We start from the raw sequence: 15,058 nt of genomic DNA on the forward strand, positions 1-15,058 counted from the left end.
AAATTATGTGCAATGTAACTAGTAACTAAAGCTGCCAGACCTGGGGGTGCGTGCATGCTCCCCCAGGATCATTTTTATTTTAAATATGATCTTTAAAATGTAGCATTATGGTGTACTCTGAGAAGAAAATTAAGTGATAAGACATTTACTTTAAGCAAAAAACTAATATATTATTCAGTTATGAATCAGTATTTCAGCTCTTGAACCCTGTTACTGTATGGCTTAATATTAATGGATTTCTACTGTTACTGTAAAGCTGTTACAATTGTAGCCTATCTTCTATTTGCAATTATTATGTATTCAATCCAGGTCAATTATTTAAATTAAAATGATAATCTACTCTGGCTAAGGTAGCTTATCAAGAGTAAAATAATAGCTGTTAGTACACTGGCTGTGGTCATTACAACACCTTTATCCAGGCCCAGCTCCACTCACATCTCAGCCCTGCGTCAAGCTGCGCTACACAAACAGCATCCTCTTTCTTAAGCTTTTTGACCACATCATCTTATCAGTATCTGGGTGTCTTTTTTCATGGTCATAAAAGTTATTATGACCACGAAATCGCCTCATTCTACTTTGAGTTAAAAAAAAAACACCCAGATCCGCCGGTGTTCCGGTTTAACGTTAACGAGTGACCGCGTGAACTGAACTGGAACGGGGGGGGGGGGCGCGCGCGCTGCATGTTTCATCACGTTACGTTTCTTTCCTCCTAATTCACGATAATGACGAACGTTAACAATCGACAAAGTCCCGCTTGCAGTGGACGTTATCATTACCCCGCAAGTCTGAACTGTAACGGTACGTAACGTAACTTAAACTTAAACGGATGGAAATGAAGACGGTGTAGACATCTTAACGCCGATTGGCCAAGACTCGACACGCCACATCAAATATGTTTTATTGCGAAGATCACGACATCACCTTTTCTCCTTGTCTCACTCCATTCTGAGAAACGCTCAGAAACGACCCACCCCCCCAAAAAACAACAAAACTCTACGGATCTACACGATTCACGTGGATAATATATTTTGATTGAAAACGGCGATTTTCGCCGAAAAGCGACAAGTTTGCAGGTATGGGTGAAGTAGGTTTAACGTGGATGTAGTCTTAAACCGAAGTTTTACCTGGTCAGGTATTGTGGCATTAAAGGGAGACTTGTTGTTCAACCGGATGGAGGATTTGAACGTCGCATTAGGCTATTTGCTAGTTCTGACTTTTCTTCTGTTGTAATGAGGAAGGAGAACTGTGCTGTGCTGTATAGTTACGTCTACAATGTGTAGCCCGCCCAAGCCTACCCCATGTTTCCGCTTATCAACAAACAACCGCAGGCAGAACGTCGTAACTTCGGAGGTTCGTAATGTCTTGGTGAATTCAACTAGCGTTAGCTCAGTAAAAAATCTCTTTCGGCCGACCCTCCTGGCTACATCTGAACCAATGAGAGGGCTGGTATTTGATGCTACTCCAATCAGCAGCCGCTACAGGCTACTCTGTATCAGGATCCTCCCCACCAATGTAGTTTATCCTATTTTGGCGGCTGTGCGGAAAACATGGCGGAAAATTTGAAAGGTAACTCATGAGGACTACATATAATTGTATATTCCATTATACGTTTGTGTACTTTAGTTATTTGGTAATGTATGAGTGTAAACCTTTTAAAGACCCCAAATATGCACGCTCTTTTGCCTTGGACTTCACGTGACATGAACGAGAGCGGTCGAATTGTACAATAGGTGACTCCAAGAAGCCAAGTTATTGTCCGAAGTACATGCTGTTTAACGCAGCCTCTTTAGTGTAATTCTACGCTTGTGAATTTAGATCAACTTTGAATAATCTTGGAAATAATAACGTTACGTAATAACGTAATTAGTTAATTTAGCGCTTACATTTTAGTGGCAGGCTGGGTGGTTTACGTTTGCGGGCTAAACTGTTGAGTTCCACGCGCCATGAAACGCCACGTACATGTTTGAATGGTATTAATGTGTAATGGGCAAATATTTGATGTTGCCGTGAGGTATACTGTATGTGTGTGACGATTCTATTCCCGACGACTGGCATCGGCTGCGACTGTCGGTATGATCCTCTACCGTTACTGCCGTGTTTGGCGGTAAAACGCGTAGTTATCAGATTGAAAATAAGATTTTATTGAGATAAAACGCTCTTCATTGTGTTATATCTAGGCCGAATTAACCATGCACCAAGACAATGTTAATAGTCATGTGATATTGCTTTGCAGCTCCAGCAATGAGTAGTGACATTTTAAATCGACTGAGTTTTTAGTGGAGTTTCGTGTAGCTGCAGTGCATTGTACGCCTAGTTAAAGGGAGTTGCTGTGTCAGATTGCAGCGTGCCGTGGAATATGTCCTGGGACGAGCTGGAAGCGCTGTGTCGCAGAGAGAGGCTCTACTGTCAGCAGCTCGGAGTGAAGAGAGCCAACGTCAACGAGTTCGATGTGGAATTCCTCTGCGACTACAAGAGGACGAAGGTAATAGCACGTGACTGTTTACTACCCATCAGCAGCTCTGCTCATCTATGGTACATGGCCTGTGTTAAGAAGTATGCGTTACGTAACCTGTACACTTGACTTATCTTCTGGACACTGTCTGAAGTCTCCAGGCCACAAGTATTCCTTTCTTTAAAGTTGTTGTACAGTTGAATCAACAAAAGATAATAACATAAATGTAGCAACCGGTTGTAACAATTCACCTAATTATATAAACCTAAAAAGGGAAAAGTACATGCGCTAAAATTAAGGGCACGGGCGGATCTGAATTGGTAGGTTTACAGAGTCTATATCTGCCTGAATAACATGGTGGACATTTCGGTGTGCAGGTGTGGTCATGCAATTGGGGAATATGAATGCAATGCAGGGTTGAGGGTGTATGTTGTGTGCTGGCTGTGAAAAACATGTACCACCTATCTATGATCACCTACCCAATAAACACCTAAATACTGCACATTCATCCCCAAGAAATTGGGTGTAAACAATGCAATTTTGCAAGAGAGACTGCACCTCTCACAAAGGTCGAATTTTAATTATTTAAACTATACACACTAACTATAACTGGGATAAGTTTCCAACACAAATATTACCTGGGCTGTTTTGGTATGAAACAAAAAACTTGCCCTCCAGGTTAGTAAAGACAACACCAATATCAAAATTAATTATTTAATCCTTCACGTCCCCATACTGGCCACCACTCTGTAACAATTCACCTAATTATATAAACCTAAAAAGGGAAAAGTACAAACGCTAAAATTAAGGGCACGGGCGGATCTAAATTGGTACGTCTACAGAGTCTATATCTGCCTGAATAACATGGTGGAAGGTACAAAAACACACTGAATATGATCTCCCTATTATGCCCTATAAGGATAGACCACACCAGACGCCAAAGAAACCACACTGCCAGGTAAATGTAACACAATATATTAATATAGATAAAAATTCACTCGGCATACAAACAACAAAACCAAAATAAAAGTGAGGCTCCCGCTTCGGCACAATAAACTAAACATTTACAAATGATCACCCAAACCTGAGTCCCATTAGTTCAGAAAGTTCCTTTAAGTAACGAAAAACAGTGACAAAAACAATCCCCGAGGCAAAGTCAACAACCGGCGGAAGCGTGGCGAGACGCCGCGGTCCCTGTGTCCACCGAACCCGCGCTACCTCACCACAGCTCGTCCTGATGGTGGCCCTCTGTGCCATTCCCAGTGAAGACTCCAGCCTAATACTCCATGAAACGCCTGCTTCAAATCCGTGGCTGAGCAATCGCCGGCAAACCGCGCTCTCCTGAGTTCACTGAGCGTAGCTTGCTTCTTCCAGTCTGCATGCACGCAAAAAAAAAAAAATGTGAATTAGGTGATGAATATCAGGAACAATATCAGAATCCTGCCACCTGACGTATCCTAGCATCGTCACAGTGTTTCAGCAGCTGACAGAGGGACCACCTGCAGCTCAGGCTGGACTGTAACAAATAAGTAACAAATCACAGATGTACTTCATTTAGATTTGAGTTGCCCTGTGCTTGTGGAATTATTGGTGGCTTTCACAAATACTACTAACACAACAAATATTATCTACACTACTTACATGAAAGTGAACATAAAAAGATGCCATGTGAATCATCCATTGCATTATAAAACATTTAACCAGGGAGTCTCGGTTTGAAAAAAAGAGGCTTGAGTGGTCTGCATTGAAACGTGGAGCGCAAGACAAGCCACCATGACAGCACATTTGTAATACTTTCCCACAATCATTTTTTTTCTTTAACAACAAACAGATTTTTGAACCTGTTGCAAACCCAGAATATGTACTTTTAAATATTGTGTTTCTCTGAGATAATAATTGTTCATTATAATAGGGTTAATATACTGTGAGACAATATAAATTAGTCTATGGTAAATGGACTTGCATTTGTGTATTGCCTTTCCAGTCTTCCCACCATTCAAAGCGCTGTACACTACATGTCAACATTCCCACACATTCATACACTGATGACCGATGCATGCAAAGTGCTGCCTACCCATCAGAATCTAAAGGAAATGCTCATTCACGCACTCACTCAGCGATGACACTGCCTTCAGGAGCAATTTGTGGTTCAGTGTCTTGCCCAAGGACACTTCAGAATGCAGACTGAAGGAGCCGGAATCAAAACCCTTCTTGCCCCTTCAGGTGTCATTGGCGAAAGACAAATATTGTTTGATTCTGATTGTATTGTTTGCAAATTACACTTCTGATGTTTGTCATAGATTTGTAGTGGAATCGTTTAGTTTTGTATGAGACCGATCAGTGAACTACATCTCTGGTCTCGCACAATGTATGTCACCAACATGGCCGTTACCTTGGCTTGCTAGCTAGTTAGCTAACTTAACTATATCCATGCACTAATGAAATGTGATCTCACCTAATGTGTTTTATCCAGTGACTCTTTTTATCTCCCTGGAAGCGAAAGATCGAGCAAGACTCGTTTGTTTGTGTGTGTGCATCCTGGTATGAAACACACAGGCATTGTAGCCAGAGACGTCACTTACACAGCTTTTTTGTGTGTGGTCTCTGTAATTGTGTATTTTCACAGTCTTATACTTCAACAGTGTTGATGTGCAAAGATTGTCTTTGAAATTGACAAACCTATCAAATCATATGTTTAATTAACGGCACAATTCAAACTAGATCAAAAAGTTTTTGTCCCTCCCCAATAACTACCAAACAAAATAAGCACCTTCCGGTAGTCCACTGGACATTGCCTCTCTATTGTGAAGTTAGAAAGTTACAAAACAGTATTCTGAGTAAGTTCTGAATAGTCCACCTTCTCTTCCCCTCTCTCTGTTGCTGTCGTGTCACACAGTGCAGATTAGAAAGTACTTTATTTGGAGGCTTTTCAGAATGACAATTAACTGGTTTACATGTTTAGGATGCAAACGTTCAGCAGCCACAGAGAGATGAGTGCATTGAGGTTTAAGGCCACACCATATACAGTGCTGTGAAAAAGTATTTGCCCCCTTCCTGTTTTCTTATTGTTTTGCATATTTGTCACACTTAAATGTTTCAGATCATCAAATGTTTTTTAATATTAGACAAAGATAACCCGAGTAAATACAAAATGCAGTTTTTAAATGATGATTTAATTTATTAAGAGAGAAAAGCTATCCAAACCTACTTGGCCCTATGTGAAAAAGTAATTGCCCCCCCTTGATAAATCATGAATCAACTGTGATTTTTTTTTTTGGAAAACTGAGTTCAATTTCACTATCCTCACCCAGGCCTGATTACTGCCAGACCTGTTGAATCAAGAAATCACTTAAATAGAACCTGTCTGACAAAGTGAAGTCGGCTAAAAGATCTCAAAAAGCAACACATCATGCCGCGATGTAAAGAAATTCAAGAACAGATGAGAAACAAAGTAACTGACATGAATCAGTCTGGAAAGACCCCAGAACAACATCTAAAGAACTTCAGGCCTCACTCGCCTCAGTTAAGGTCAGTGTTCATGATTCAACAATAAGAAAGAGACTGGGCACAAATAGCATCATGGGAGAGTTCCAAGGCGAAAGCCACTGCTGTCCAAAAAGAACACAAAGGCTCGTCTCACATTTGCCAAAAAACATCTTGATGATCCCCGAGACTTTTGGGCAAATATTCTGTGGACTGACGAGACAAAAGTTGAACTTTTTGGAAGGTGTGCGTCCCGTTACATCTGGCGTAAAACTGACACAGCATTTCATAAAAACAACATCATACCAACAGTCACACATGGTGGTGGTAGTGTGATGGTCTGGGGCTGCTTTTGCAGCTTCAGGACCTGGACAACTTGCCATAATTGATGGAACCATGAATTCTGCTCTCTACCAGAACATCCTGAAAGAGAATGTCGAGCCATCAGTTCGTGACCTCAAACTCAAGTGCACTTTGGTTATGCAGCAGGACAATGATCCAAAACACACCAGAAAGTCCACCTCTGAATGGCTCAAAAAAAGCAAAAAGAAGGTTTTGGAGTGGTCTAGTCAAAGTCTGGACTTAATCTGATTGAGATGCTGTGGCATGACCTTCAACAAGCCGTTTCTGATCGAAAACCATCGAATGTGGCTGAATTAAAACAATTCTGCAAATAACAGTGGGCCAAAATTCTTCCACAGCGATGTGAAAGACTCATTGTCAGTTATCGCAAACGCTTGATTGCAATTGTTGCCGCCAAGGGTGACAAAACCAGTTATTAGGTTTAGGGGGCAATTACTTTTTCACATAGGGCCAAGTAGGTTTGGATAGCTTTTCTCCCTTAATAAATGAAATCATCATCTAAAAACTGCATATTGTATTTACTCTGGTTATCTTTGTCTAATATCAAAATTAGTTTGATGATCTGAAACATTTAAGTGTGACAAATATGCAAAAAAATAAGAAACCAGGAAGGGGGCAAATACTTTTTCACAGCACTGTACATGTTTGAAATTGGTAAGCCATCACCCTCACAAAAAAAGCCATCACAGGGCTGACAGGCAGATGAAGACTAGCTGGAGAGAACTGAATTAACAATGCACTTGAGAGGCCTGGGATGGAATTACATTACATTACAGTCATTTAGCAGACGCTTTTATCCAAAGCGACTTACAATTGAGTATCTATCTACACACCGTAGACGCAGCTACGGGAGCAATTTTGGGGTTAAGTGTCTTGCTCAAGGACACATTGACATGAGACTAGTAGAGGTAGGAGCCGGGGATCGAACCTCCGACCCTCTGATTGAAAGGCGGCCCTGCTCTCCACTTATCCACGGTCACCCCACGGTCACCCCAATTCATTAGATAGTGAATACCAAAGATTTTGTCTGATAGGAATAGTTTGAATTAGGGCTGGGCGGTATGACCAAAAATGTATATCACGGTATTTTGTAAGATTATACCGGTATCACGGTATTTTTGTTTTGCGTTAACGCATTAACTAATTAACGCCGAAAATTGTTTTATCAAGCGTTTAATTATTAAGCGGACATAACACAAGAACCAGCCAGCAGCTAGCGGTGAACAGCTGTTTGTGTGGCGTGTCTTCCGTCTCTTCCTGCTTCCTTCACCTACATTCCCCTGGGTCCTAAGACCCTCCAAGTGCAGCTTCTTATCACCCTCTATGTATCAACGTCTATTTATAACAAATACCACACATATTACACTCTAATCAGCGATGCATATGTGTCTGACCAAAATACCCCAAAAAGCAAAAAAAAAAAATTTAAATGTTTTTGTTTGTAATATGTATAATAAGCATATCATTTAGTTATCGCTACTGATAATTTAACAAACATAAAAATATGACGTAGATAGGTTTGCAGTTTTCAAGGTGTAAATTTCAGATTGCATCTATGAAAATAACTCACGTTTTCTGCTGAGGTGATGTAAGTTGCTCGTGTTACCACAGCGGCATCAACAGCTCATTTGTTCCTCCTGCATCGCTCTTTTCTGTTCTATAAGTAACGCGACGTAGCCTCTCCCAGCTGTTAGCAGACTGTTGTGCTAACGGGCTAGCTACCGAGCTGTACTCAGCATGCTGTTCGGCAGTGAAATTTTATAAATGTACAATTATTAGTGTCACAAATTGTTTATTAATTGTTGTGTTATAAATTTATAACAATAATTTAGGGGTCCCTCTCACTACATAAGTAGCTCCAACTGTAGCACTCTTTGCGGCGAAGAATATGTTTTGCTTCCTGTTGAAGAGTGACAGCAGTTGTTTTGGCTATGACGGTATATGAAAAATTCATATCGTACGGGAAATTAAAACCGGTATACCGGTTCAATCGGTATACCGCTCAGCCCTAGTTTGAATCATTGTAGTTATATCTTAAGCATGGCATGCTGGTTTACGGCTGTGAGTTGTCAGACCACTAACAACTGTTGTCTGTGCAGATATAAAGAAGGATGCATACAATAGAAGTGAGAACGAATACAATCTTTGCCCTTAATTTAAGTGCTGTGTTTCAGGAGGAGGAGTTCTACCTGGTAAAGTGGAAGGGCTTCCTAGAGTCTGATAACACCTGGGAACCCAAGAGGAACCTTAAATGCCCCAAATTGATGAAGCAGTTCCACTTTGACCTGGATCAGGAGCTGAGGCGCCACAAGAGACGCTGCACCCCTAAAAAACTGGATAAGGAAGTTGCCTCATTTCTCGTCCAAAAAGCCAAAGTTCGTAAGCATCTGCAGCACTGGGAGGCACATTTGAACCAGACACGCAACCACCCAGGTCGCATTTATGTCATGAACGAGGTGGACCTTGAGGGCCCCCCAAAAAACTTCACATACATCAACAACTACAAAGTAGGCCAGGGCATTGTGTTGGATGAGATGGCTGTGGGCTGTGAGTGTAAGAACTGTTTGGAGGAACCCATAAATGGCTGCTGCCCTGGGGCTTCCCTGCACCGCATGGCCTACAATGACAGGGGGCAGGTGCGTGTCCGGCCGGGACAGCCCATATACGAGTGTAACTCCCGATGCAGCTGTAGCCCCGACTGTCCTAACAGAGTGGTGCAGAAGGGCATCCAATTCGACCTGTGCATCTTTAAGACGGAGAACGGCCGGGGATGGGGCGTCCGCACACTGCAGCACATCAAGAAGAACACGTTCATCATGGAGTACGTGGGAGAGGTAGGACCTGATCAGAAACAGGTTTCACTCATTCTGTTCTGTCATCTTTCACTGTTTGACTTAATACAGCTTACTCATCTAAAGTAACGAAACAGACCAAGTAGCTCCAACCGTCACAAGACCACAGAATGACATTTTGTCCCCACAACAGCCATCTGCTGACAGTGTCACGTTAAAGTAGTAGTAGTAGTATGACCACTATATGTCCAAGGCCAATCCTCTTTTATAGATGGATTGCTATTGGCTATATACTGTACCCCTTCTTTTGTTTGTTTCTAGTATGTCAAAACATTTCCCATCATGCTTCATTATCATCAGTGCAGAGTGCACCAAATAAACAGAAGCCAGCAATTACAGATGTTGATATTACAGAACTGATGGAGCTGCATGATCACTTTGTGTGAACAGGTGAACCACACGTCACTCACATGTGAATTTGAGTATTTTGTTCATGCTTGGGTGACCGTGGCTAAGTGGAGAGCGGGGCCGCCTTTCAATCAGAGCGTCGGCGGTTCGATCCCCAGCTCCAGCTAGTCTCATGTCAACGTGTCCTTGAGCAAGACACTTAACCCCAAAATTGCTCCCGTAGCTGCGTCTACGGTAGATAGATACTGAATTGTAAGTCACTTTGGATAAAAGTGTCTGCTAAAATGACTGTAATGTAATAATGAAGAGAGGCTGTCCAAAGGGTGAGGACAGCTCTAATAACATCTTTTTGTGCATTACATATTATCTTCATATTTATTGAAACTAGATACAAATCTTAAATTATGAATCAATTTAAAGCTTGATGATACAATACACTTTGTAATTAGCATCATCAACCTTGTCTAAGTACTTGACGACATAAAACATTATGGCTTGGGGTGTGATGAGAAGGTAGGACACAAAATGAAAAAAGTAGTAAGAATGAGCAGAGTTACAGTAAATGGTTAAACCCCACTGCTGGGAAATACAAACAGTACATGGACGCTTTGCAAAGAACAAACGCTATGGAGCTGAGGAGCTGCTGGTTGGTCTCTCTCGCTCATGCTATTAGATCAGGAGGATGAATTAACAATCACATGCTTTGTTTTCACACATTTACAACCTGAAATCCAAACACACACCTACTACTATTGTACTGCTAGCTACCCGCTAGCCAACAGTCAAGACGAGTCATCAAAAATGTTTTAGATTTACAGGGAGGGAAAAGAGATTTTAAAAGAAGCATTTTCATATCAAAATACTTGTATTTGAGTCTTATTTATATAACCGTTGACAGACAAGATGAGTGCCTTGCATGCAGTGGTGCTGTGGTTGAAGTGCCTAAAAAGCCGTCCAGCTGCAATGATAACCAATGCACAAACAGGTTAGGTCATTTATCGCCAGCTGCAGTTATGCAAAGTATGAAATTAGCTGCAAGTTATACGTGTGAACGTAACTCCTCAAGACCATAGACTGACATAGTCACCGGGAAGTCACCCATTGGTGTCTGGACTGCCATTTTAAAGCCTTGAATTTGTCATTTTGACTGACTCCATCTTAGTGATCGGCAACCAGAAGAGACAGGAGAGAGCGGAGCTAAGTACAACCCAACCATAAACCAAAAAGTTTCCAATGTGCTTTGATGAAGTGAAATAACCTGCAAAAAGGTTCCAGTTCTTCCATGAAAACACGGACAACTCTCGTGTCTTAAGTGCCACCTATGGATTAAAGTGAAGGGGGTTAGCCCCAAAGTTAGCGACAATTGTGGCTCAGGCTCACTTAAGGTGGACTGACCTTTTAAGGTGGACCAGCTGTTCTCCTTTAAGTGACAAGCCGCTCCTCTTAATTTGCTCAGCGTTTAAATATTTCTATATGGCTAGTGTTGCTGCTCTCCTTCAGTGTCCATGTTTGGGCAGTGCTGATGCCACTTTAGTTCTATACTTCTCTATATAGATGGTTCTGAACATTGTTTTTATTTTTAAACTGATATTTTTTGTGGCTGAACTTGTGCGAGCTGATATTGACACTTCCAGTAAATATCTGGAGTGAGTATCTAAGCCTTTTTTTGTTGTATCCTAAACTGACTGGTGCTGGTCCATGTCCTGCTTCGTTGCTTCAGATCATCACAACCGATGAAGCAGAGAGGAGGGGTCATGTGTACGACCGCCAGGGCTCCACATACCTGTTTGACCTGGACTATGTGGAGGACGTGTACACGGTGGACGCAGCTCACCAAGGCAACATCTCCCACTTTGTGAACCACAGCGTGAGTGTCTTCAGACTGAGCACAGAATCTACAGACCACACTCTCTTTGTTCAGGTCTCTGTAACTGTGTGCATCTCAAAGCTTTAAAACAAGGCCTGTCATAATATTCCTTTTTTATGAGACACAGTCAATAATTAATAATTAAGATAATAGAAGTCAAGTCAATGCCAGAACTGATTATTTATATGTGGATAAATCATATTGGAGAGTATTTTACATGTGAGTCATGAGTCTCTAGCACCTTGTAAAGTAAAGGACTAAACCTTGTGACTTGTTGATCGTGTAACTTTCAGTGTGTGTGCATAGCTCCTCCTTTCCTCAGCACACACACTTTATAAATATACAGTTTTTTATGTTTATTAGCATAGCATCATTTTAAAGCACAGTCTGAGAAGCTCCTGACACATGTCGTGTTGTTTTTGCAGTGTAACCCCAACCTGCAGGTATTTAACGTGTTCATCGACAACATTGATGAGAGGCTCCCAAGAATTGCTTTATTTTCAACACGGGCTATTCGGGCAGGAGAGGAGCTCACCTTTGACTACAAGATGCAAAGTAGGTATCATTGATTGAGCAGATTCAACATTGGCATTAAAGGTACAATATTGAGCATTTTCCTTAAAAAACTTTGTATAGAAAATAATCCTCAGGATCATTCCTTCTGACCCACTAGAAGTGTGTATCTGTATTTCCTTCTATTTAGCTGTTTGTAGGACGTTTGTGGGGTCAGAACCTTTGGGCACAGTGGGAGTGTAACCCTCAGCCAACAACAGCGCTCGGCATGTTCAGCCCTCTGAGGTCGTCAAACACATCTGAGTCTTGACACCGAGTCGCCCTTTAGCGTCGGTTTGATACAAAGCAGCGGTGTTTGACGACCAGAGGGTTGTTACATGGCTGTGTTTCATGTACTTCAGTGTCTCCGCTGCTCTTCATCTCTAGTCACAATCTAATCCTGTGTAATCATGTAGTTGTGTCCTGTAATCGGCAGTCTCAAAGAGTTGACACTCACATACAGTAATGATATGTGAGTCATTTAACAAGCAGGTCTCACCAACAACAAAGCAGCTGAATAGAGCCTAGATGATCCTCAGGATCAGTATCTGGACCAGTCAGGGCATATGCTCAAATAAAGCTGACCAGAATATGATCCTTCCTCCACTAAACAGCCTGGTGGTGTTGCTAGTATAGACTGTGCTGGGAGAAGTATTCAGATCCTTTACTGCAAAAATACTAAGGATGTAAAGCAAAGTAACTGAAGCTGTCAGACAAATGTAGTGCAGTAAAAAGTACAACATTCACCTCTGAGATATAGTGGAGGAGAAGTAGAAATCTGTTTAAAATGGAAATACTCAAATCTGTAGTTCATTACAAAACGTGTGTAAATGTAGTTGTAGTTAAATTCCAATAATGTAAGAAGTGACACTGGTATTACAAGTTCATGTCAGAACATGCAGTTCCCTACAGGCCAACACGCTATTTTTATAACTTTTTTCATTCAACACAATGGTAATAGTTACAAGATTAGCAGGGTTTTGTTGTTTTTAGTGGAGTTTAAAGAGCAACTAAATGTACATTTTTGAGTGTATAGGTAAGTTATGTGTATGTCAACTAGACAAATATACTTGGTGCACCACACTCGTGAATTTAAGGGCACCATCACACTCCCAGTGGCGTTACCAGCCGTCTGATCTCTACACAGATTCTGCATTCATGCAAAGAGACAAGATTTTGGTTTCTGTTTGTAGTCAGAGTGGTCTGACCAATCACGTTCAAGCAGTCTTTGGTTGAATGCAGGTAAACAATCCGTGTGGAGAGAAGAAGAGGCCACTGGCTATCATCTGTCTTGTAAACTTGAAACAATCCGGTCACCTCTTAACTCTAACTCCAGTCTCTCTTCTCTGTAAACAATGAATGGGACTGTTAACAATGAGCAGCGCATGTAACAGGAAGTCTTGACCTGGATATCAGCTGACTCCACCATAACAAATCGAGCATCTTGGCCCCAGAGGCTTGTCCGTCATCACGCCTACCGCTGGTGGCTTCTCATGCTAGCCGTCTATATACATTTGTGAAAGGGTCTTGTTCAAGTAAAGTCAAGTTGCTGGCTTTTCAACTGAGCCTTTTGTTTGTTTCCAGTTGATCCAATGGACACAGAAAGCACTAAAATGGACTCCAGTTTCAGTGTAGCGGGGCTCTCCAGCTCTCCCAAGAAGAGGATTCGAGTGGAGTGTCGGTGTGGATCGGACTCGTGTCGGAAATACCTGTTCTGACAAAGGACTGCTGGGAACGCATCACTCTCATCTGTGTTGAGATGGACACAATTGTACAGATTTGTATATGAATTTGTAATTTCCTTTTTGTTAATGAAAGATGAAATTCACCATTATCTTTTTAAATGTGAACATGACAAACCCTTTCTAGATAAAAACCGCAACCCTTGAACGAATGGAGAGCCTCTTGTTTCCAGTGGGTTCGGGCTGCATCAGTGGATTATTGGAATGCTTGATCCAGTGATTTAAACAAATAGCTCAGTGAGCATGTATATTAGCCCGTCCCTTTCTCAATGCTCTAGAAATGTATTCTACCAGAACATGACTATTGCCCAAGCCTTTTCATCACTATTACATGATAATTCCAGTGTGTTACAGTTTTATTCTACCAGTGAAAACATGATTCTCTCTGTGTAGTTGCTGAGATCTGGGAACACAACCACATCATCAAAGAAACACGAGCAGGTCTGAGACAAAACTCCAGTCAAACTCAGTTTTAAAGAGAAAACATCCTTCACAGTTTACAGACACGCACTTCCTGCTTCAGCGTTGACCTACTGTAGTGTGCTGTGCAATGAGGAATCCGTAGCAATATATCCCTAGATTCTCAAGTCCAGTCCAGCCTTTAGAGAAAGACTTTTAACTAATCAGGATCAGTGATCTTCTGACGGCTCGTCTTCACCTCCTAGGATTCTTTTTGTGCTCACAGATCTCTGTTATTAACTTGGTGAGTGCAATGTCATAACTAGTAGACATGATGGACAAAAGTATAAAAATGAAATCCAAGTTGTCCGGACAGTCCGGAATGATGTTTTTAAACTACTGCATTGTTGTAATGGTCCACTTCACCCTGTGATGATATCTTGAACTGTTCACAGCTGAGTTCCAGAATGTCAGCACTGAGCTCAGAGGACATTTAATCGGTAATTCTCAGCTGCTCGCAAATTACTCCTCTGTGTTTTGTTACTTCGATCGACTTAAATGATCAAACATGGGTTACAAGAGGCTCAGGGCCAACAGGTACCATACTCTACTAAAATACTGGGTCTGGATAAAGGGCCAGTGCTTGATTTGCTCATACAGATTGAACAGGCTGTGCTTGTACCATACACAATGTATATCCCAAATCGCTTCCATGACGACTGATATAAGAGGCTCAGTGTCTTAGAACTCAGCAGGTAAATCTATCTGCATGGCCAGCAGGGAAAAGTCCGAAAATGTCTTGGTGATTATGGTGAAGAGATCAGGATCATAATGACGTTTTCTATCTGTCACTCTTGTGACTGTACAGTATCTATTTTGTGGTCAGTAGGTGAGTCTTTTACAGTGTTTATATTTAAACGCTGTAGTTGTTAGTACTTCAGTGCATGACTTTTTTATAGGTAGAGAACAAAAACAATGTAAATAAATGGATTGAAGATAA

At 41.5% G+C, this 15,058-nt stretch overlaps 1 protein-coding gene across 5 annotated transcripts; it reads left to right on the top strand.

Moving 5' to 3' along the window:
- Positions 1-721: 721 nt before the first annotated feature.
- Positions 722-15,058, top strand: LOC137889341 (histone-lysine N-methyltransferase SUV39H1-like). Of its 5 annotated transcripts, none has more exons than XM_068733154.1 (6): positions 722-798; positions 2,337-2,482; positions 8,473-9,132; positions 11,219-11,365; positions 11,791-11,920; positions 13,502-15,058. In XM_068733154.1, exons 1-6 carry the CDS (start codon positions 723-725, stop codon positions 13,633-13,635), a joined length of 1,293 nt encoding a protein of 430 aa, XP_068589255.1. In that variant the 5' UTR covers position 722; the 3' UTR covers positions 13,636-15,058. The 5 variants fall into 5 exon arrangements, with proteins under 5 accessions (XP_068589255.1, XP_068589257.1, XP_068589256.1 ...); XM_068733156.1 differs by having other exon boundaries at positions 729-798; positions 2,344-2,482; XM_068733155.1 differs by lacking the exon at positions 722-798 and adding an exon at positions 813-1,073.

Source organism: Cebidichthys violaceus, unplaced genomic scaffold, assembly GCF_023349555.1.
Source record: "Cebidichthys violaceus isolate CVI_PGR_0920_01 unplaced genomic scaffold, fCebVio1.0.p SCAF_6, whole genome shotgun sequence".
NCBI lineage: Eukaryota > Metazoa > Chordata > Actinopteri > Perciformes > Stichaeidae > Cebidichthys > Cebidichthys violaceus.

What these genes read in the sequence shown, in the direction of transcription:
- LOC137889341 (XM_068733154.1), top strand. Translation starts at nt 723, where the DNA reads ATGACGAACGTTAACAATCGACAAAGTCCCGCTTGCAGTGGACGTTAT. An exon ending in CGCAAGTCTGAACTGTAACG is followed by an intron (nt 799 to 2,336) that starts GTACGTAACGTA and finishes TTGCTGTGTCAG; the next exon opens with ATTGCAGCGTGCCGTGGAAT. An exon ending in TCATGGAGTACGTGGGAGAG is followed by an intron (nt 9,133 to 11,218) that starts GTAGGACCTGAT and finishes TCGTTGCTTCAG; the next exon opens with ATCATCACAACCGATGAAGC.